Raw genomic sequence first — 22,084 nt, forward strand, 5'->3', positions numbered from 1 at the left:
TCAGGACCTTCAGAAGAGCAGTCAGTGTTCTTAACTGCTGAGCCATCTCTCCAGCCCTAGTTTTGTTTTTTAAAATAATTTATTTATTACTTTTGTAAGTGCATTGGTGTTTTGCCTGCATGTATATATGTTTGAGGGTGCCAATCCACTGGAACTGGACTTACAGACAGTTGTGAGCTGCTGCGTGGATGCCAGGAATTGAAGCTGGGTTCTCTGAAAGAGCAGTCAGTGCTCTTAACCACTAAGCCATCTCTCCAGCCCCTTAGTTTTGTTTTTGGAGACAGGACCTTGTTATACAGCTCAGGCTAGCTTCAAACTCATGACAACCCTCCAGCCTCAGATTTTCAAGTCCTAAGATTGCAGATATATGCCTGCGATCTATGACAATCTATATCAATTATAGATGATTGTTTTTTAATGTTGAGGTTTATTTTATTTTATGTGTATGAGTGTCTTACTTATATGTATATATGTGTATCACATGCAGTACTCAAGGATGCCAAAAGAGGCATCAGTTCATGGACCTGGAGTTTCGAATGGTTGTGAGCTGCCTGCCATATGGGTGCTGGAAATCGAACCTGGTCCTCTGGAAGGGCAACTAATGCTTTTAACTGCTGAGCCATTTCTCCAACATACTTTAAATCATAAAAAGTGCTTTTAAAGTAGAAAACGTGATTTGCCTTTTCTGTTTTACGTGCATACATAACTACTGTCCTCCATTGAATGCCCAGCACAGCTGGGTCTAATGAAGAAGAAGGGAAGTTCTCTGATCCATGATACATGTAGCACAGGACTCTTGGAGTCCTGTGGGTCATTTGCAGCACACATTTCTTCTACACAGACTTATGTTGATGCAGCATATGCTAGCCTGGAAGTAGAGGAAGTCAAGTTACTTGAAAAAAGTATTAAAAAAAGAGGTGTGACTTGTTCTGTTCTCTGGCATTCACTGGTCTTTCTAAATTCCAGATAATGTCTGAAGGTGGCCCTCAGCCCCAGTCCATCATTCACTTCTCTATCAGCAATCAGACTGTAGCTGTTGTTAACAGGAGGGGGCAAGTTACAGGGAAATCGGTCGGCACGGCCGTGCTCCACGGCACCATCCAGACAGTGAATGAAGACACTGGCAAAGTCATTGTGTTTTCCCAGGTATCCTTGCTGTACCGTTTCTGCTCTCGAATCTTGGGGTGATGGGTGCAGGTGACAATGAGGGTGCCAGCAGACCAGGAGTATCCTTCTGGGGCCCTTCATCTGGCATAGAAAACATGTGGGCTTTAGTGGAGAACTCACAGAGTTCTTGGCACTGTCGTAAGATGTGGTCCCTATCCTTATAGAACTTTTTCAAAAGAGCAAAATCACACATACATGATAGGGTCTGTTGTTGTTGATCATCAGAAACAGCGTAGCGAGCTAGTTGTAAGCATCTCTGTCAGCCCACAGAAGCCTCCCTGGCCTAAGCTTGCTCTCCACCTGTTGAGCAGGATGAAGTCCAAATCGAAGTTGTCCAGCTCCAGGCTGTTAGGATCCTTGCGGCTGCAACCCGACTCGTCACGGCCACTGAGGTCAGTCGCACAAAGCAAGTGCGCATGTGGGTCCCCCTTCATTTCTCTCTCCTTCCCCCAAGTCTGCTGCTTTTATTTATTTATTTATTTAGGATTTATTTATTTTAATGTTATGCATATGGCTGTTTTCCTACATGTATATCTATGTACCACATGCATACCTGATGCCCACGGAGGCCAGAAGAAGGCATTGGATTCCCCTAGAACTGGAGTTACAGTTTTGAGCCACCATGTGGGTGCTGGGAATGGAACCTGGGTCCTCAGGAAGAAAACCTGGTGCTCTTAGTGGCTGAGCCACCTTTTTAGCCCCTAGATGTATGCTTTCCTTGATACAGGGTCTTACATAGCCCTTGCTAGCCTGAAACCCAAGATGATCCTCATGTCTCAGCCTCCAAACTTGTGGGATTCCAGGTATCATGTCCAGCTCTGAGGGTGGGATGAGAGCCGTGCTCTGGCTCACTGTTGGGATGATGCTAGGCAGGCAGGGTATGCAATACAACAGCACTTTCTTTTCAGATGCCGGTTTATGTCATGGGGGTGACTAGTACCCAGACTCCTTTCTCCTTCAGCAATGCCAGTCCTTTGCTCACATTCCACTGGTCCATGAGCAAGAGGGATGTGCTGGATCTGGTACCCAGGCATTCAGAGGTAGGAATCCACCTGTCTATATATTGCCATGAGAGTTTTAGGATTTATCTTCAGGTTTTAATTACAGGGGTATACATGAGTGCAGGTGTCCTTGGAGGCAAGAACCATCAGGTTCCCCTGGAGCTAGCATCCCAGGCAGCATCGAGCTGGGGTCCTCTGCAAAAAGCGAGTGCTCTCTCCTAACTGCTGCTCTTCGGCCCTTGACCTCCCACAAATTTTGGGGGAGGGGGGTTACAGGGAGTCATTATTTAGTACTGGCTGTCCTGGAACTCACTGTGTGGACCAGGTTGGCCTTGAACTTGCAGTGATCCTCCTGCCTCTGCTTTCTGGGTGCTGGGATCCCAGGCACAGCATCATGTCTGGCCCACCTGAGGGGTCTTTCTGTTGCCCAACATTATGAATTGTTTATTATTTAGGCTTAAGTGGTCATAATTTCATTAATGCAAAAGCTTATCATTTAAAAAATAATTATAATAGAAGCAGGAAAATGTAGTTTATTTGTAATTCAGACAAAGGACAAAAAATAGTAACACAGTGTCCTGTTTCTGGAATTTATTTTTGCCCAGGAACTTAAAATTCAGTCTGGAATGATGTAAGCATCAGCTTCTCTATTGTAGATTTGTGAATATTCACATCTGAGAATTTAAATCTCCAGAGTCTCTTCTTCTTGGCCTGATTACTTCAGTTTAGTGCATCAAGGACTTTAGTGCTTTCCATAACTCGGTGGCGTGCATGAAATCTAGGCATGAGGTCCAGAGTGTTTAAATAAAAAAAAAAAAAAAAAAAAAAAGACTGTCTTTAAACTGAGCATAGTGGTGCACAGCTTTGATCCTAGCACTCTTTGGTAGGCAGAGGCAGGTCTCTGAATTCTAGTCTAGCCTGGTCTACATAGCAAATCTCAGACTAGCCAGAGCTATACATTTTTTCAAAATTAATTAATAAAAAGAAAAAGACTTTTAAGTTTTGAAAATGATTTTCATGCCCATCCCATCACACCTCACACTGAAGCCTGAAAAAAGACAGAGGAGAACCACACCGACCTCCAGAGGGATGCCTTTCTTCTCTCCCATTTCATCCTCTACTGTTTGAAACCATCTTTAGAAGCCACTTGCGCCTCTTCTGTGAATGACTGACTTGGAGATCACACAGAAGGACGCTTGGAATCTTGCCAGTCTTGGCTGACCAGCACAGAGCCTTGCCTTAGGCTGCCCATGCTTCTGGGAATAGGAAGGGAAATGAGGGAAGAAAGCCAGTCCTTAAATGGGGTGTGGTGGAATATGGGGGGGGGGTGTTGTTTAATATAAAAGTCACTTACTTTTACTATTATGTGCCTTGGTCTTTTGTCTGCATGTACATACATCTTTGTGAGAATGTCAGAAGTTCTGAATCTGGAGTTACAGACAGGATGAGCAGCCATGTGGGTGCTGGAACCCGCATCCTCTAGGAGAATGCCAGTGCTCTTGTGAGCCACTGCTTCTCCAGCCCTGCTAGAACACACTTGGAACCCTAGAATTTAGGAGGCTGAGTCAAGAGTATTGAAAATGAGGCTAGCTTGGACAACATAGTGAGACCCTTTCTGGGGGTGGGGGGGTGGGAGGGAGGAAGGAAGGAAGGAAGGAAGGAAGGAAAGAAGGAAGGAAGGAAGGAAGGAGAGAGAAAGAAGAAAAGCCCAGTGTGGTGGTGTATCCCTATAATCCTGGCACTAGAGAGGTGGAAACAGGAGGATCAGGAGTTCAAGGTCATCATGACATACATAGCAAGATCAAGGCTGGTCTGGCGTATATGAGATTTTTGTGTCAAGGGGCTAGAGAGGTGACTCTTCCAGAGGACCTAGGTTTGATTCCCAGCACCTGCATGGCAGCTCACAATCATCTAAATCCAGTCCCAGAAGATCCAATATCCTCTTCTGGTCTACATGGGCACTGCACACACACACACACACACACACACACACACACACACACACACACACAGTACACAGACATACATGCTGGCAAAACCCCCATACACATAAAATAAAAATGAAAATAACTGGACTAGCAAGATGGCTCAGCAGTTAAGAGCACTGGCTGCTCTTCCAAAGGTCCTGAGTTCAATTCCCAGCAAGCACATGGTGGCTCACAACCATCAGTAACAGGATGTGATGCCCTCTTCTGGCATGCAGGTGTATATGCAGATAAATCATCCATATACATAAAAATAAATATATTTTTAAAATCCCATACACATAATATTTTTTAAAATCTCAAAAAGCAAAAAAAGATTTGTCTTACTTTTTTAATGAAAATAACTAAGAAAGAAAAACGGAAGATCATATTTCAAAAATGAGAGTAAGGGAGAAGAGAAGGAGGAGAAAGAGAAAGGGGGAAGAAGGGAAATTACTAAAGGGGAGAAAAGAAAGAGAAAAGGAAATAGGAAGGCAGAGAGGCCAGGAGGAGAGGGAATAGCAGGCAGGCCATACCATACAAGTCCAGCTCTGAACTCTGTATCTGGAAATGACCTTGGACATTTTTTTTTGAGACTACTATTATGTAGCTCTGACTGTCCTAGAACTCCCACCCCCCATGTGTACCAGGCTGGCCTCAGAAGCACAGAGATCCACCTGTGACTGCCTCTGAGCAATAGGATTAAAGGCCTGTGCCACCACAACTGGCTACCTTGAACTCTTGATCCTCCTTCCTCTGCCCCTTGAGCACTCCTCCAGGCCTGCCGAGCTTGGGATGGAGCCCAGGCCTCCCTGTGTGAGAAGCAAGCACAGAGCCTCCAGCCCAGCCCCCAGGGATGCTTTCTCAGCCCACCCCTTTACTTTCTAGGTATTTCTACAACTTCCAGCTGAGAACAACTTCGCCATGGTTGTCCACACAAAAGCAGCTGGCAGGACCACGATCAAGGTCACGGTCCGCAGCGAGAACAGCTCCTCTGGGCAGTTGGAGGGGAATCTGCTAGAGCTGTCCGATGAGATCCAGATCCTGGTAAGCACCCACCTAAATCCTGTTTCTGTAAACGAGGAGATGTGTGCTGCTAGGCCCAGCTCTGGCTGTAGCTGTAACTGAGCTCTCACACACGTTCTTCACTACATCCTAGAAGAGACCCTGAGCACTTGCTGCCAGAGCCTGATAGCCTGAGCTTGATCCCTTAAACCCACATGAAAAAGGCAGATACAGTGAGGGGTGCGCATCTGTAACCCTAGGACCCTCCAAGAGATGAGAGGCTAAGACGGAATCGCTCAGAAGCTCTGGGCCAGCGCCTGGAGTGGCGCGGCACGAATAAGAGAACTCCTGCCTCAGTAAGGCTGGAGTTGTCCTCCGACCTCCACACAATCCCCGCTGCATTGCCCAGAGACCCACCAGATGCAAACAGATATCATAACTTGTCCTCTCCTGAAATAAGGGAAAACTTATTTTCTAAATTATTATTTAGGTATTTGAAAAACTTCAACTTTTCTATGCAAACTGTCAACCTGAGCAGATTCTGATGCCCATGAATTCTCAGCTCAAGCTGCACACCAACAGGTAAGGCAGAAGAAGGAAAGCAGGTTCTGACATGAAGAAATTCAGTACAGTGTTGCACACAGTGGCTGGAGAGGTGGCTCGGCAGGTAGAGTCTGAACACTGCCCAGCAAGCCACTGGAGCACAGACTACAAAACTGTCCTCTGACCTCCACCCATCTCCATCTCTGTCTCCTTCTCCCTCTCCCTCCCCCTTTCTCTCTGTCTCTGTCTCTCTCTGTCTCTCTATCTCTGTCTCCCTCCCTCCCTCCCTCCCTCCCTACCTCCCTCCCTCCCTCCCTCCCTCCCTCCCTCCCTCCTTCCCATCCCTCCCATCTCTCCCTCCCTCCCTCCCTCTCCCTGATAAATAAATTTTAGGGCTGGCAAGTGCTTATAAAGGTGCTTAGGGCACAAACCTGATGACCTAAATTTGACCCCAGAACCAAAAAGCAAGATGTGAGGCATCTGGTGTGGAGTAGAAAATACAGAGGCAGAAACAGCTCGTGCACACCTGCACACACACACACACACACACACACACACACACACACTAATTTTAATATATATAGGGCCAGTCAGTGAGCACTTGGAGACAGAGACAGGCGATCTGTGTGAGTTTAAGGCTAGCCTGGTCTACAGAGGGAGTTCTGGAACAGACAAAACTACACAAAGAAACCTTGTGTCCAGGAAAAAAATTTTTTTTGATGTTTTTAATTGAAATTGGAAAGAGCTACCATTTACTCTTAAGTGATTTTTCTAATCTGAATAATGTTTCAGGGATTAAATAATTTATACAACATAAACATAATCCAAAGGTGTGTGAGTGTGTGAGTGCATATAAGAGTGTATGTATATGAATATGTGTGTATGTGAGTGTGAATATAAGAACATATGTGTGTATGAGTATGTGTGTGAATGTGTAAGAATGTATGTGTGTGAGTATGAGTATATAAGAGTGTATGTGTGTATGAATATGTGTATGAGTGTGTGTGTAAGAGTATATTTATTGTATATCTCTATGTATGAGTGTGTGTATGTATAAGTATATTGTGAGTGTATATGTGTAAGAGTGTGTGTGTGAGAGAGTGTTTGTGTGTATGAATACGTGTGTGTGCTTGTATGTATGTATGTCCAGGCACATTCCACAGTGAGCATGTGGAAGACAGTGCTCACCTTCAGCAATCAATTCTCTCCTTCCTGATAGGATCCTAGGATCAAAATCAAGTTGGGCTTTTGTGTCAAACACTTTTCTTTTTTACCAAGTTGCTATTTCATTAGCCCATAATAACCTCCATTTTGTATTTTGAGACAGGGACTCATAATGTCCAAGCTGGCCTCAGCTCCTTATATAACTGAGGGTGGCCATGGACTCTTATGTTTCTGCTTCTACCTCCTCAGTGCTAGGAGTACAGGTGTGTGCCACCATGCCTGACTTCCCATGAGTGTTTGGGACAGGGTCCCGACATCTTGTTCCTGCTACCCAGCTCCCCAAGTGTAGATACAGCTGTGTGCCACCACACCCCATTTAGTTTTTTAAAAGAATTTTTTTTATTTTATTTACCTGAATACAATATAGCTGTCTTCAGACACACCAGATGAGGGCATCAGATCCCGTGACAGATGGTTGTGAGCCACCACGTGGTTGCTGGAGATTGAACTCGGGACCTCTGGAAGAGCAGTCAGTGCTCTTAACCACTGAGCCATCTCTCCAGCCCCCCACCCCACCCCATTTATTTTTACTCTTTGACTGTTGTGAATGGTAATGCTGTGGACATCATTCATGAATGAGTGTTTGTTTAGATATCTGCTTTCAATTATTTTGTCCAAATAATTGTTTAATACTCAACAGGATTTGACTTTTAAAGAGAAAAGCATAGGCCTGAGGTTAGCAGCATATGACTGTAGTCCCAGCACATGAGGATGTAGAGACATGTGCTGGCTAGTTTTATGTAAAGCTGACACACGCTAGAGTCATCTGAGAGGAGGCAACCTCAATTGAGAAATTGCCTTTATAAAATCAGGCTGTAGGCATTTTCATAATGACTGATGTGGGAGGGTCCTGTCCACTGTGGGTGGTGCCACCCCTGGGCTAGTGGTCTTAGGTTCTATAAAAAAGCAGGCTGAGTAAGCCATGAAGAGCAAGCCAATAAACAGCACCCTTCCATAGCCTCTGCGTCAGCTCCCACGTCTAGATTACTGCCCTGCTTGCTTGAATTCCTGCCCTGACTTCCCTCATCACGGACTGTTACTGGAAGAATAAGCCAAACAAACCTTATCCTCCCCAAGTTGCTTTTTGTGTGTTTCATCACAGCATAGAAACCTTAACTAAGATAAGACAGGAAGATCAGGGATTCAAGGTCATCCTTGACTATATAGGGAATTTAAGGTCAGCCTGGAATACAGGAGACGGGGGCCTAGGGGGGGGGGGACAGCCAAAGCTGGGCATGATGGCTCACAGCTGTATATGTCAGCACTAGAGAGGTAGAGGGAGAATCAGGTGTCAAGTTAGCCTGTAGCTAACCCACTATGTATAGTGAGCCTGCCTGGGTTACATGAGACCTTGCCTTAAAACACAGTTGTATCATCTTTGGGCTTGGTTACTTTTGGTGTGTGATTTTTTTTTCCTTTTAGTTTATGACTTTTGTGGGGGAGGGCTTTTTTTTGTATGGGGGAACAGGGTCTCTCTTTGTATCCTAGAGCTCACTGTGTAGACCAGACAGGCCTCAAATTCACAGAGATCCACTTGCCTCTGCTTCCCAAGTGCTGGGATTAATGGCTATCATGCCCTCTTCAAGGGTTTCATTTTCCTTTTTTAAAAAAAAGATTTATTTATTTTATGCATATGAGTACACTGTAGATACCTTCAGACACACCAAAAGAGGGCATTGGATCCCATTACAGATGGTTGTGAGCCACCATGTGGTTGCTGGGGATTGAACTCAGGATCTATGGAAGAGCAGTCAGTGCTATTAACCGCTGAGCCATCTCTCCAGCCCTATTTTCATTTTCGTAGTATTTGTTTTTCTTTTATTTTTATATGCATGTGTGTGTTGTTGTATGAGCTGACATGCTCTCTGTGCACTGCTTATTTTTTTAAGTTTTTAGTTTTCTGAGATGGGGTTTTCCCATATAGCCCACGCTAGCCCAGAGTTCCCTCTATGGTCCGGGTTCCTTTCATAAGCATTGCAGTCCTCTTGCCTCAGCCATCGAGGCAGAAGTACGGGCGAGCCAACACACTCATCTGTCTCATCAGTCTTCACCTGCTTCCCTCCGATCAGCCAGGGTTCCCACGAGTACCTGCTTGCTCTGTTTATCTCCTAGAGAAGGCGCAGCCTTTGTGAGTTCCCGTGTTCTCAAGTGTTTCCCTAATTCCTCTGTCATTGAAGAAGATGGTGGAGGGCTGCTGAGATCTGGATCCATTGCGGGTACTGCAGTATTGGAAGTCACTTCTATAGAACCTTTTGGAGTCAATCAAACAACCATAACTGGAGTCCAGGCGAGTCAGGGACTAAATCAATAAAATAATTGGGGCCTGTGGTATAGCTTAGTACTAAGAGTCCTTGCCTAGCATGTGGAAGCTTGGGGTCTGATCCCAGCACCTCTAAAACTAAGTAGATGGGATGCCATGGCCTGGGAGGAATGTCCTCTCCTGAGAGTTAAGAGCTTCTCTGGAAGACAAGTGAGCGTGTCAGAGCAGATCCTGACATGGCTTCAAAGCATCATATTAAAAGAGACCTTCACGCCCTTGATGGAAGGGATTAGCCTACAGCTTTGCAGAGTACAACAGTGCTTCTGTTAGAAGCTGGATGTGAAGCTGGCTATGGTGGTGCGTGATTTTAATCCTAGCACTCAGCAAGCTGAGACACAAGGATTGTTGCATATTCAAGGCCAGCATGGATTACAGAGTGAGACTATATCTCAGAAAATAAATAAATGTCTGACTTCTCTAGAGAATTAAAATTTTTAGAGTGAAAAGAGGCCTCAGAAAACTTCTTGGCTTCCTGGCTCAGATCAAATGTAGAAAAGGATCCTGAGGCATGTTAATCTAACACCGGTCTTTCAGACATTGGATATGTGCTATATGCCAGCCCATGCATTAGTCCTGCTATGTGCATTACCTCCTTTTACTATAGAGCTATGAAGTGACAAACTGGGATCAGATTGTTTCTCGTTACTGCAATATAGCTTTCATACTATGAGAAAAATCTACCGTATTCCTGATAACAGTCACTCAGCGATAGACCCCAAGCACTCTTCGGAGAGTAGACCAACCCCACTCCAGCCTCTCTTCACCTGCCAGCTTGAATAATGAAGCAGCCATTGCCTGTATTTCCTTTCACTACAAGCATGTCAAATCAAAAGCTCTTTCCTACAAAGGAATACTGGGGCTGTGGAGATGGCTCAGTGGGTACAGCATTCACGCAAGCCTGAGTTCAGATCCCCAGAACCCATAGAAGAGCCAGATGCAATAAATAGTGCAAGCATCTGTAATCCCGGCGGGCCTACAAGAAGTGGGAGGCAAAGACCAGAGAAACTGCAGGAACTCAAGAGACTACTAGCCTGGCTTAAATGGCAGTCAGGAGGCCTGGTCAAGATAGGAAGGCAGGGGACCAACACCAGACAGTTGTCCTCTCATCTCTACACAATGCCACACATACCCTCAAGGCTTGTGGCCTCGGTTATAGATTCTAGAGTGTGATAGCAGCTCTTCGCCAGTGGCATTCTCTGTACTAGTGGGTTTTGTCTCCCATAGGTAGCACCAGTGACTTACCTTCGATTGAGCAGCTACCCCAAGCTATACACAGCACAAGGAAGGACCCTGTCAGCCTTTCCTTTGGGCATGTCTCTCACCTTTATTGTTGAGTTTTATAATAACATTGGAGAAAAATTCCACACCCACAATACTCGGCTTTATATGGCTCTGAACAGGTATGAAGGTCAAGGGGGCGTGGTTGGCAGCGCAGTAGAAACCTGACAAGTTAACTCAGTGTTCTGCGGCAGTTTCAGCAGATTCCTCTTACACTCTGAGCTTGGAATCCGGCCTCGATTTCTTCTGTCAGAATGAAAATAATGAGCCACGGGTGGTAATACAGGCGTGGAATTCCTGGAATAAGGAATGTGGAGTGGGAAATCTCTGAGTCAAAGCAAGCAGAGCAAGCATGGACTCCATGCTTAGCAATGAGTTCCAGTCCAACGTGGGCTACAGAGTATAATCCTGTTCTAAAGTGCAGGAGGCTGAGATGACTAGAAATATAGCTTAGAGGTAGAACACTCCTAATACGTGCAAAGCAATGGTTTGTTCTCAGCAACACACACACACACACACACACACACACACACACACACACAAGAGCCAGAACCAATTAAAGAGTGTCCTCAGCTGGGCTTGATGCCTGTAATCACAGTACTTAGAAGGATGACACAGGAGGATTGCCATGAGATAAGGCAGTTCAAATTGGCTAGAGAGATGGCTCAGCAGCTCAGAGTGCTTACGGTACTTGCAGAGAACTGAATTCAGTTCCCTAGCATCCACATCAGGAAAGTCCCAACCACATGTAACTCCAGTTCCAGGGGATCCAGTGTTCTCTTCAGCCTCTGTGTGTGGCCACACACACACACACACACACACACACACACACACAAATATAACGGTATTTTTGAGAGAATATTGTCAGCCCTTGATCCCAGCACTCTGTAGGCAGAAACAGGCCAGCCTGGTCTACATAGCAAGGCCAGTGCTTCCTAGGGCTCTATAGTGAGACCTTGTTTCAAAAACAAAACGATGCTGTTAATTAAGAAAGTGTGGAGTAGATTTTGAATCTTCAAGTGTTAATTAACAAAATGTACACAGGAACTACCTGTTATTATCGAGAGCCTCTCAGTGCATTCCTTCTTGGAGCCCCTCACACTCAGGAACTGTTTCTTGTTGTCCCTAATAAATCTTTCATTTAAAATAAAATAGACAGCTTGACTCAAGCCAGATGTTATGACACTCCCATAATCCCAGGACATTTCTTGAGAGATGGAGGCAGGAGGATCAGGAATACTGTGATATTCTCAACTACACAGAAGTTTGAGGCTAGCCTATACTATATGAAACTGTCTCAAAACAATACAAAAAAAAAAGTTTTATTGTGACAAGATGTGGTATTGAAAACCTTTAATCCCAGCATTCAGGAGGCAGAAGCAGGCAGCCAGCCTGCTGTGAGCCCGAAGCCAGCCTGATTTGGATAGCAAGTTCCAGGACAGCTGGGGCTGCATAGTAAGACCCTGTCTTTAAAAACAAAACAAAGAACCTTTATTAGCAAGAGCCAAGTGTGTCTTTAATCCCAGCACTTAGGCAGCCCATACCTACAATCCTAGAATTTGGGAGGTGGAGGCAGGAGGATCAGAAATTTGAGGTCATCCTGAGCTACATACAAGATCAAGGAGAGCCTGGATTACCTGGGACCCTCTCTCAATGAGGTGGCTCAGCAAGGCACTGGCTGCCAAGCCTGATGACCTAAATTCTATTTCCAGGTCCCACATAGTGAAAGGACAGAATGCCCTAAAAATTGTCCTCTGACTATCATGCCCATCACATACAGAGAGACAATTAATAAGAACTTTGAAACAAACTTATGGTAGGTTCTCTCCCCCTCGATCTTTTCCTATGTAGTATCTCTCTATAAGAATTGTTCATTTGTTTGGGACAGGATCTTGCTTTGTATTTCTGGCTAGCCTAGTATTCACTATATACACCAAACTGCTTTCTGCTGGCAGCTGGGCCTTCTGCATGCTGGCCCAACATCCCATCCCCGAATGGATGCTCAGCTGCTCTTTTCTGACACTTCTGCCTTTCGTGTCTGCCTTCAGAGATGACTTGCTGCTTATTGGACCAGGAAACAGAAACTATACATATATGGCCCAGGCTGTGAATAAAGGAGTGACAGTTGTGGGGCTTTGGGACCAAAGACATCCTGGCATGGCAGACTACATCCCTGTTGCTGTAGAACATGCCATTGAGCCAGACACCAAGCTTATCTTTGTTGGAGATGTCATCTGCTTCAGCACTCAGCTTGTCAATCAGCATGGTGGGTATATGTCTCCTTAACCACAAGCAGAAGACAGTTCTGTTGAGTGGGGTGGTGCACACCTTTATTCCCAGCACTAGGGAGGCAGAGGAAAGTGGATCTCTGTGAGCTTGAGGCCAGTCTGATCCGTATAACCTGTTCCAGATTAGCTAGGGCTATATAATGAGACCCTGTCCCTCCAGCACCCCAAAAAGTATTTATTTATTTTGTTTCTAAGGACATTTATGTATTTGTGTGTGGGGACAAGAACAAGTTGGGGGACTTGGACCCCAGGGATTGGACTCAGGTTAGTGGCAGGAGCCCTTGCCTGCTGAGCTATCTGATGGTTTAGAGCATTTCATTATTGGGCATTCTAGCTGAATGACCATTTTTCTCAATAACCAATTAAAGTTGACTAGTAGCACTTATCAGCTGTCTACTGAACACAACTTTATATTCTATAATGTAGATAATCTGGGGTACTTTGTGTTCATCTCATCTTCTGAAGGAAGGTAAGTAACTTCTAGGTTAAAATTAATAAAAGTGCCAGGCTGGTGGCACACACCTTTGATCCCTGCACTCGGGAGGCAAAGGTAGGCGGATCTCTATGAGTTCAAGGCCACTCTGGTCTACAAAGTGAATTCCAGTACAGCCAAGGCTACACAGAGAAATCCTGTCTCTAAAAACTAAATAAAATAAAATATAAATATAAAAGCTGGAATAGAAAGATAGCTCCATGATTAAGAGCACTTTTTTTTTAAAGAACACTTCTTATTCTTAATAGGACCTGAGTTCAATTCCCAGTGCCCACATGGTGGCTCACAACCGTCTGTAACTCCCTCCTCCTACCTCCATTGGAAACAGGCATATATGTAGTGTACATATGTGCATGTAGGCAAAACATTCATATACAAAATTTAAAAGTATACAAATATTTAAAATTATAATAATAAAAGAAAAAATCAATGGGGTTTTAGTTTTGGGAACCAAGTATACACACACACACACACACACACACACACACTGTTCCATGAGGCAACAATCAAGGCAAGCACTAATCCAATGTCTGATCGATTACTGTGGTAAGTTTATGGAGCCCAAGTTCGTGCATGCACTCATTGAATGTATGGTGTATATGGCCCGGCACACATGTGAAGGTCAGAGGACAACTTGGTGGGGTTGGTTCTTCCTTCCACAGGGAACTCAGGGATCAAATTCAGGTCATGAGGGGCTGGCGAGATGGCTCAGTGGTTAAGAGCGCTGCCTGCTCTTCCGAAGGTCCCGAGTTTAAATCCCAGCAACCACATGGTGGCTCACAACCATCCATAATGAGATCTGATGCCCTCTTCTGGAGTATCTGAGGACAGCTACAGTGTACTTACATATAATAAATAAATAAATCTTAAAAAAAAAAATTCAGGTCATGAGGCTTGCAGAGCAAGCACTTGCACTATCCTAGCCAAACCATTTGCTATCCCTAAACTATCTTGACCTGCAAAACATTTCTATTGCAAGGAAGTTTTATTAAGTTCAATAAAAATGATAGAAAATTATTCCTTGGGTTCAATCCCTAGCATCCAAAAATAAAAAGTAAATCTCTCCTTGGCTAGGCAATGTTAATTTTTTGGCTTTACAGACAGTACAACTGAAAGTGGTACGTATTGCCACAAGTCATCTGTTGTGGAGCACTGTTCTCTAAGCATACAGCCATCGTTTGTATCAGAGCAGTGGGACTCCTAGGAAACCCCTACGTCAGACTTTTTCATTGGAATGTTGCCTCATTAGAAGAAAGTGCTAGAGGGGGTCATTGGAGCCTCACTCTTGGGACCTCACAGTTAGTTGTTTGTAATTCTGCCCTAATTGCATACAACCTCCTAGTCTTAGGAGGTGCTAAAGTACAGACAGTGCCAAAGGCTCCCTGGGGGAGGGACCACATCTGTGCAGCTACATTAGTAGCTGCACATCCCAAGTAGGATTTTGATTTGTTTAGTCACTGGCGTCCTAGAAGAGGAGAGCAAAAAACAGTTATTTGTGACTTCCCAGGAAGGAGTTCCTGTAGACATCCTTGTCTGACTGGCTGGATGGTGTAGAGCTTTGGCTTTGGCCTCTTATAGTGAGAATTTTGGTTTCTTTGAAAAACACAAAAATGTTATAGGAGTATATTTTCATTGTATCCCAGTCGTGGGCTATGGTGCTGGTTCAGATTGTCCATAGCAGCTGACTATGGTTTGCAAGGGTGTGATTTTGCCAGTGACAAATAGTTTCTGCAATTGAGTGACATTTGGAATTCTGGGAACTTTTCAGAGGGTAATATGTGATAGAGCCCCAAGAGGTAGAGGAGGAGTTGGTGGTTGATTGCTGCTGGCCAGGGTTTGTTAAGTAGTTATGCACAAAGAAGAAAAAAGAAATCAGATATCCCGACAGCGAAGATCAGCAGGAAGTAGTCTAATGATAACATTGCCTCCTTTCCTCTCTACCCTTTTTTCTCTACCTAGTGTTGGGGGGGGGGTTAAAAGGTAGAAAAAGAGGTGTAGAGGGGTAGAAGAAAAAAGAATCCACAAAGTAGCAAAAGACAGCTCTAGCCTCTTTTCTGGGACTATGCAGAGTTCAGCGTGCAGACAGCACTGGATTTGACTCTAACATGCACTGCATGCTTTATACCAGTTACAAAGCTAGCTTTAATCACCAAGGTCAAATTATCCAGCCTTGGAGGTGACCTGCAATGACCAGTGGATAATCTTAGCCTGTGAGCTAAGCTTGCTTCAGAGTCAGTAATAAAAATTATAATTCCACAATTGGATGAAGCAAATGTTATTTAACATTTATGAGAGGGGGTGGGACATGGGTGGAGGTGTCATGATGCACTTCTGAAGGCCAGAGGACAACTTTCAAAAGTTAGTTTTCTCTTCTCTGCCACCGTGTGGGTCCTGAAAATTAACTCAGGTCATCAGGCTTCATAGCAAGTTCCTTTTCCTTCTGAGCATCTTGCCGGCCCCAAAAGCAAGGCTTTTTAGTTGGGTTTGTGCCAGAACCACCCTTCAGTTTTGCATTCTGGAATTTTGAAAGACAGCTAAGTCCATACTACAAAGGATAAGGAAGCAGAGGCCTACATGTTAGGATTAGAAATCCAGTCAGTGTCAGGTGTAGTGGCGCATGCCTTTAATCCCAGGATTTGGGAGTCAGAGGTAGGCAGATCTTCGTGTATTCAAGGCCACACCTGGTCTACATACCAAGTTTAGGATAGCCAAGGATACACAATAAGATCCTACCTCAAAAGAGAAAATGGGGATGGAGAGATGGCTCAGCAGTTAAGAGCATCCAGGTTCAGTTTGAAGGGATTCATGCTAGCCTGAACAAAGCAAATGTGACTCTGGCAGGCCTTGTCCTTCTCTCCCATTCCTTCGGCTTTGAAATAAATAAATTAATAAATAAATTAATTAATTTTTAAAAAGCTGTTAGATTGCATTACTAAAGCTAGCCACCAAGGTCTATTCCCTTATTTGGTCATTTCCTCCTCCTTATTTGGACATTTCCACTTCCTAAGGCTGACTACCAAGGTCCAGCTATAAAATTATTGAAGTTCAACAATCAAAAGCCCTCTTTAGGTAACCTAATTCACATGCCCAATTAAAATTAGACACGTCATCCTAACAAGGGGTTTCCCCTTTTACCTTATAAGCTGCCATTTATCTATGGGCTACATCTGTCTCCTCTCTATCCAGAGGCAGACCTTTGTCCCCACCAAAAAAAGAAAAAAAAATCCCTTCCCATCTTCCTTCCCCCTTTCCCCCTTCTCCTTCTATTCCCTGCCCTCTGTCTCTCTAAGACAAATATATCTCCTTTGTTCTGAGAATTTACTTGATCTTGAGGTGTCTTGAGCCAACAAGAGAGGTTCCCAACACCCACATGGTGGCTCACAAGCATCCATAACTGGGATTCCAGGGAATCTATTACCATCTTCTGTTGATTTTTTTGTTTTGTGTTTTGTATTTTGGTTTTGGTTCAGTTTGGTTTGGTTTAGTTTTAGCTGTTTTGTTTTGTTTGCCAAGAGTTTTCTGTGTAGCCCTAGCCCTCCTAGAACACTCTCTCTGTGAACCAGCTGGCTTCGAACTCAGAGAGCTACCTGCTTCCAGAATGCTAGGATTTGAGATTAAAGGCATATACTACCACACCCAAAAATGCCGTCTTCTGATCTCTGAGGGCACCAGCCATGTGTGGTACACAGACATACATGCAGGTAATACATATACATACAGACACTTAAAAAGTTTTTTAAAAATTAAAAGCTGGACATAATAACATATGCCTTTAATCTCAGCACTCAGGAGGCTGAGGCAGGCAGATCTCTTGAGTTCAAGGCTAGCCTAGTCTAAAGACCAAGTTCAAGGACAGCCAAGGCTATACAGAGAAACCCTGTCTCAAAAATAAACAAACCAACAAATAAGCAAGCAAGAACAACAACAACAACAACAAAGATTTGGAATATAACTTAACCTTTGGCATTCTTTTGCCACTGTGCAATTTAAACCAAATTAAACCAATCCTGCCTCTTGCCTCCTACCAGTCTGCACTTTGTCACCTTTGTCACCTTTGTCCTGTTGACATGAGCTCAAAGCAAATTTACGCTTAGCAAGATCTAATGAAGGTTTAATGCAGTTTCCCCTTTTTTCTAAGGTCAGCTAAGATTGTTCACCTCACTAGCTCATGTTATTCTGAGGGCAGTAAGTAGATTATGTGCTGCTGGCATGATATAGGAAGGGGAATCTGACATTCAGAAAGCTACCCACATTCTTGAAAACAGAGTGGTCCTGCATGCCTCTTGATTGAGACTTTGAATAAAGTAGTTTATGAATTTACACTGAAAATTGCAGCCAAGCACTTTCTCTGGTCTCTTCCCAGGTGAGCCTGGGGTGTGGATGATTTCTACCAACAATATTGTACAGACAGACACGGCCACTGGAGTAGGAGTGGCTAGGAACCCAGGAACTGCAACAATTTTTCATAACATCCCCGGAGTTGTGAAAACGTTTCGAGAGGTACTGCGAACTGCACCACAGCTCAAGATACTAGAGCGATGGTGCATTTATTCACTATACATGCAGAAAATATCCTAGGGTGGAAGTGCATTTGCTAACAGACACCAAAACAGTCAGCGAGCTGGGAAAACATTGCAGAGATAGAGAGAGCACTCGCTGGCACGCACAAGGCCCTCGCTTCCATACCCACCTAAAAACAAAACAAAAAAGCAATTCTTATTAATAGCAGTTAGAATTCTTCCCAGAACTATGACTAATATGATTTTTGTTCTAAGAGATCACTATGAGTGTTTGACTCAGGGTACATATTCTAAAATTGGATTGAGGGCTGGAGAGATGGCTCTGGGGTTAAAAGCACTGACTGCTCTTCCAGAGGTCCTGAGCTCAATTCCCAGCAACCACATGATAGCCCACAACCTATAATGGGATCCAATGCCCTTTTCTGGTGCACATGAGGACAGCGACAGTGTACCCACAAACATAAAATAAATAAATCTTAAAAAAATAAAAAATAAATAAAATTGGATCTATAAAAGAGAGAGTTAGCATGGCCCCTGCACAAGGAGGATACACAAATTCGTGAAGCATTCCATATTTGTATCGGGGGAGGGGATGTAACACCATGAGGACTGGGAGATAGCTCAGTAGGTAACCCAGAACCAATGCGAAAAGCCAGATGTGGGGATGCTCATCTGTAATCCAGTCCTCCTACTGTGAGACAGGAGGCAGAGACAGGAAATCTGTCTGATGCTTTCTTAGTAGCAGAAACAAGAGAGACCCTGCCTCAAAACAAGGAGGACAGAGTGAACCAACTCTGGAAAAGTTGCCCCTTAACTTCCACAGACATGCCATGGCATGCATGCACCCACATTCCCACATATAAAATAAATCTTAAATGGATCATTGTGAGTATGGTTCTACATGTCTGTAATCCCAGCATGCAGGAGGCTGAGGCAAGATGGATGAAACTAGAATCCAAGGAAAATCTTGGCTACATAGTGAGGTCCAGGCCAACCTGGGCTACACTGTAAGACCCTTTCTCAAAATAAAATAAGACTATTTCTTCTGGGAATGTAGCTCAGTTAGTAGAGTGCTTAACTAACGTACATGAAGTCCTGGGTTCTAGTTCCACCACATAAATCAGGTGTGCCTGTAATCCCACTACTGGGGATGTGGAGGTAGAGGCTGGAAGATCAGAAATTCTAGGTCATCCTAGGCTATAAAGGGAGATGCATGCTAGCCTGGGATACATGAGACCATGTCTCAAAATAAAATAATAATAAACAGATTTTGTGGGCTGGCGAGATGGCTCAGTGGTTAAGCTTGCCGACTGCTCTTCCAAAGGTCGCGAGTTCAAATCCCAGCAACCACATGGTGGCTCACAACCATCCATAACGAAATCTGATGCCCTCTTCTGGAGTATCTGAGGACAGCTACAGTGTACTTACATATAGTAAATAAATAAATAAATCTTTAAAAAAAAAACAGATTTTGTGTTTCTTAGATACATCAGAATGCCAATTTTGTATTTGTATGAAATAGATACTTTTGGCTGAAATAAGTACAAGGTAACAATGGAGGGGACCTGATTTTCCTTTCGTTTGCTGACAGGTAGTAGTCAATGCATCATCAAGATTGACACTCAGCTATGACCTGAAGACTTACCTCACCAATACCCCCAATGCAACTGCATTCAAACTCTTCATCAGCACAGGCAGAAATGTCAACCTCAAAGGTAAGGAGTTTCTCCACAGGCCGCTTGGTTATGTCCATCTCCCTATCTTCCCTCAATCATTTTACTCCTTTGGATTAATATGTTGCCTTTTATTGGCTATGCTTAGTAGTAAATACCTGTGATGCTAGCATGTGCAAAGCTAAGACATGGACTGGAGAGATGGCTTAGAGGTTAAGAGCAATGGCTACTCTCCCAGAGGACACAGGCTTAATTCCCTGCTACATGGCAGCTCACAACCATCTATAACTCCAGCTCAAGGGGTCTGACACCCTCATAGAGACATACATGTGGATAAATACAAATGCACATAAAATTTTAAAAAAATCTTAGGCGGGTAAAGAGATGGCTACACAGTTAAAAGCACTGGCTGCTTTTCCAGAGGACCTAGGTTCAATTCCCAGAACTCACATGGCAGTTTACAACTGTCTGTAACCCATGGAATCTGACATTCTTACCCAGATATAAATAAAAATAAATAAATCATTTTTGTTAAATCTTTAAAAAGAGAGAGAAGGCCAGGCAGTGGTGGTACACACCTGTAATTCCAGCACTTGGGAGGCAGAGGCAGGTGGATTTCTGAGTTCGAGGCCAGCCTGGTCTACAGAGTGAGTTCCAGGACAGCCAGGACTGCACAGAGAAATCCTGTTTCCAAAAACCAAAATAATAATAAATAAATTAATTAATAATAATAATAAATAAATAAAAAGAGAGAAGCTAAGACACAAGCATTGCAGCATGTTCAAGGCCACCCTGACCTATAGCAAGATCCTATCTCAAAAACGAAAACAAAAAAATTTTTTTATAAATTTTTTATAAATTTTTATAAAGATTTTTATTAAATCGTGTGTATGTATGTAGGTATGTGCACATGAATGTAGGTGGCCTCAGTGGCCAAACACCTTACATGGGTGATTGTAGCTGGTCTTTGCTACTTTGTGGGTTCTTCTTTTTCCCACCCTTGATCCCCCACTACCCTAGTTTCACCCTTTATCACTACATAACAGAGAAATAAGGAGAGAGGAAGGAGAAATGTCTGAATCTAATTTCTTTCCCTTTGTTTCTTCTTTGAGCATGACTAGTAACAAACCTAAACCCTCCCCCCCAAAGGGTCAACACTCATTCGTTCCACCTCTTGGGGCCCTAGCATTTATATTCCCTCTGAAAAGTTCCCATAATTCCAAATGTCACACAGCTGCAGAAACTACCTGCAGCTAGCAAATCTGCACCTCTGCTAAAGCACGAGGCAAATCATAGTCAGCTGCTGGGAAGCAGCCCCATACTCCAGGTGTGGGCCTGGGATTAACACCTGGGAAAACACTTTCTTATACTATTTCTGTGCTTTTTTAAAGAAACCGAAATTCTAGAATTCTCATTTCAGGTGCTGGGAACTGAACTTAGGTTATTAAACGAGCAATGAGTGTTCTTAACTGCTGAGTCATCTCTCTAGCCCTTGACGTGGTCTTGGTATATAAACTGAAATCTGTGAGATTTCAAAAATTATGACTGGATTGAAGCTTGGATTTTATTCTTTGTGGTGTTGGAGATCAATGGTAGAATCCTGTATATGCTAAGTAGGCAAGCATTCTATTATACTGCTGAGGCATACTTCTACCTTGGACTAATCCCTGAATTAATGGGTTTTGTTTTTTTATTTTTGTTTTTGAGACAGCGTCCAGTACTCACCTTGTAAAGCAATCTGGCCTTGAACTTTGGCCTCTGCTCTAGAGTGCTGGGATTAAAGACATGTTGGGTGTATTTTTTAAAGATTTTTGTTTATGTGTATGTGTCTGCCATGTGTGCAGGTTCCCATACAAGGATGTCAAAACCCTTGACTGAGTGGTTTTGAGCTCCCCAGTGCAGGTGCTGGGAACTGAGCTCAGGTCCTCTGGAAGAACACGTGCTCTGAATCACTGGCCTATCTCTCCAGTCCTCATGATTTTTCCTTTTACAAATCCCTGATGCTAACAGCTATTTAACTCTTCTCTGCTTCTTAGGATCCTGTACCCCAAGTCAGGCTTTGGCTATTGAAAAAGTTCTTCTTCCCGAGACCCTCATGCTATGCCATGTGCAGTTCAGCAATACTTTACTAGACATTCCAGCAAGTAAGGTCTTTCACATCCATTCGGAATTCAGTGTGGAGAAAGGTAGGGTCCTGTTTCTACACCTGCCACCCTCCTATTGAACTATATTTGTGTTTTCTCAATCTCTAGAGCTTTTCTCAACCCACTCAACAAAAGGTTGTATTTTTTGTTTTGTTTTGTTTTGTTTTGAGGTGTCATGTATCTCTGGCTGGCCTTAAACAAGAGTAACCTCTGATTGATGGTCCACCTCCAGAGAGCTAGGATTGTAAACTGTGCTACCATGTCCAGTCTATACACTGCTGGGGATTAACCCTAGAGCTTTCGGCATGCTAAGCAAACTCTAACCGAGCTGTATCCCCTATTCAACAAACTTTCATTAATGCATTCCACCTAAAACATGCTGTTTTACTATCTATAATTTATTTTTTGGTTTGTCTTGGTTTTTTTTTTTGTTTTTTTTTTTTTTTGGTTTTTTTTTTTTTGTT

The 22,084-nt window shown here is 43.7% G+C and overlaps 1 protein-coding gene and 1 non-coding gene across 16 annotated transcripts in view; both read left to right on the forward strand.

The window, feature by feature from the left end:
- Positions 1 to 22,084, forward strand: part of Nup210l (nucleoporin 210-like) — a 111,145-nt gene that overhangs the window by 79,398 nt on the left and 9,663 nt on the right. For 7 of the 15 annotated variants that reach the window (XM_006502293.3, XM_006502294.3, XM_006502295.3 and 4 more), the window contains 11 exons: positions 967 to 1,146; positions 1,479 to 1,559; positions 2,076 to 2,207; positions 5,021 to 5,179; positions 5,628 to 5,719; positions 9,017 to 9,191; positions 10,449 to 10,624; positions 12,551 to 12,768; positions 17,647 to 17,783; positions 19,395 to 19,518; positions 21,513 to 21,662. In XM_006502293.3, coding sequence (XP_006502356.1) covers positions 967 to 1,146; positions 1,479 to 1,559; positions 2,076 to 2,207; positions 5,021 to 5,179; positions 5,628 to 5,719; positions 9,017 to 9,191; positions 10,449 to 10,624; positions 12,551 to 12,768; positions 17,647 to 17,783; positions 19,395 to 19,518; positions 21,513 to 21,662 — 1,624 coding nt within the window. Of the gene's footprint in view, positions 1 to 966; positions 1,147 to 1,478; positions 1,560 to 2,075; positions 2,208 to 3,215; positions 3,456 to 5,020; positions 5,180 to 5,627; positions 5,720 to 9,016; positions 9,192 to 10,448; positions 10,625 to 12,550; positions 12,769 to 17,646; positions 17,784 to 19,394; positions 19,519 to 21,512; positions 21,663 to 22,084 lie in introns of those variants that run through there. The other 8 variants (XM_006502296.2, XM_006502299.3, XR_375598.4 and 5 more) reach the window with 8 other exon arrangements.
- On the forward strand, positions 18,278 to 18,382 carry Gm24185. Its single transcript, XR_003954738.1, has one exon. It is a non-coding gene; the product is annotated as a U6 spliceosomal RNA (small nuclear RNA).

Source organism: Mus musculus, chromosome 3, assembly GCF_000001635.26.
Source record: "Mus musculus strain C57BL/6J chromosome 3, GRCm38.p6 C57BL/6J".
In the NCBI taxonomy this organism is placed as follows: Eukaryota; Metazoa; Chordata; class Mammalia; order Rodentia; family Muridae; genus Mus; species Mus musculus.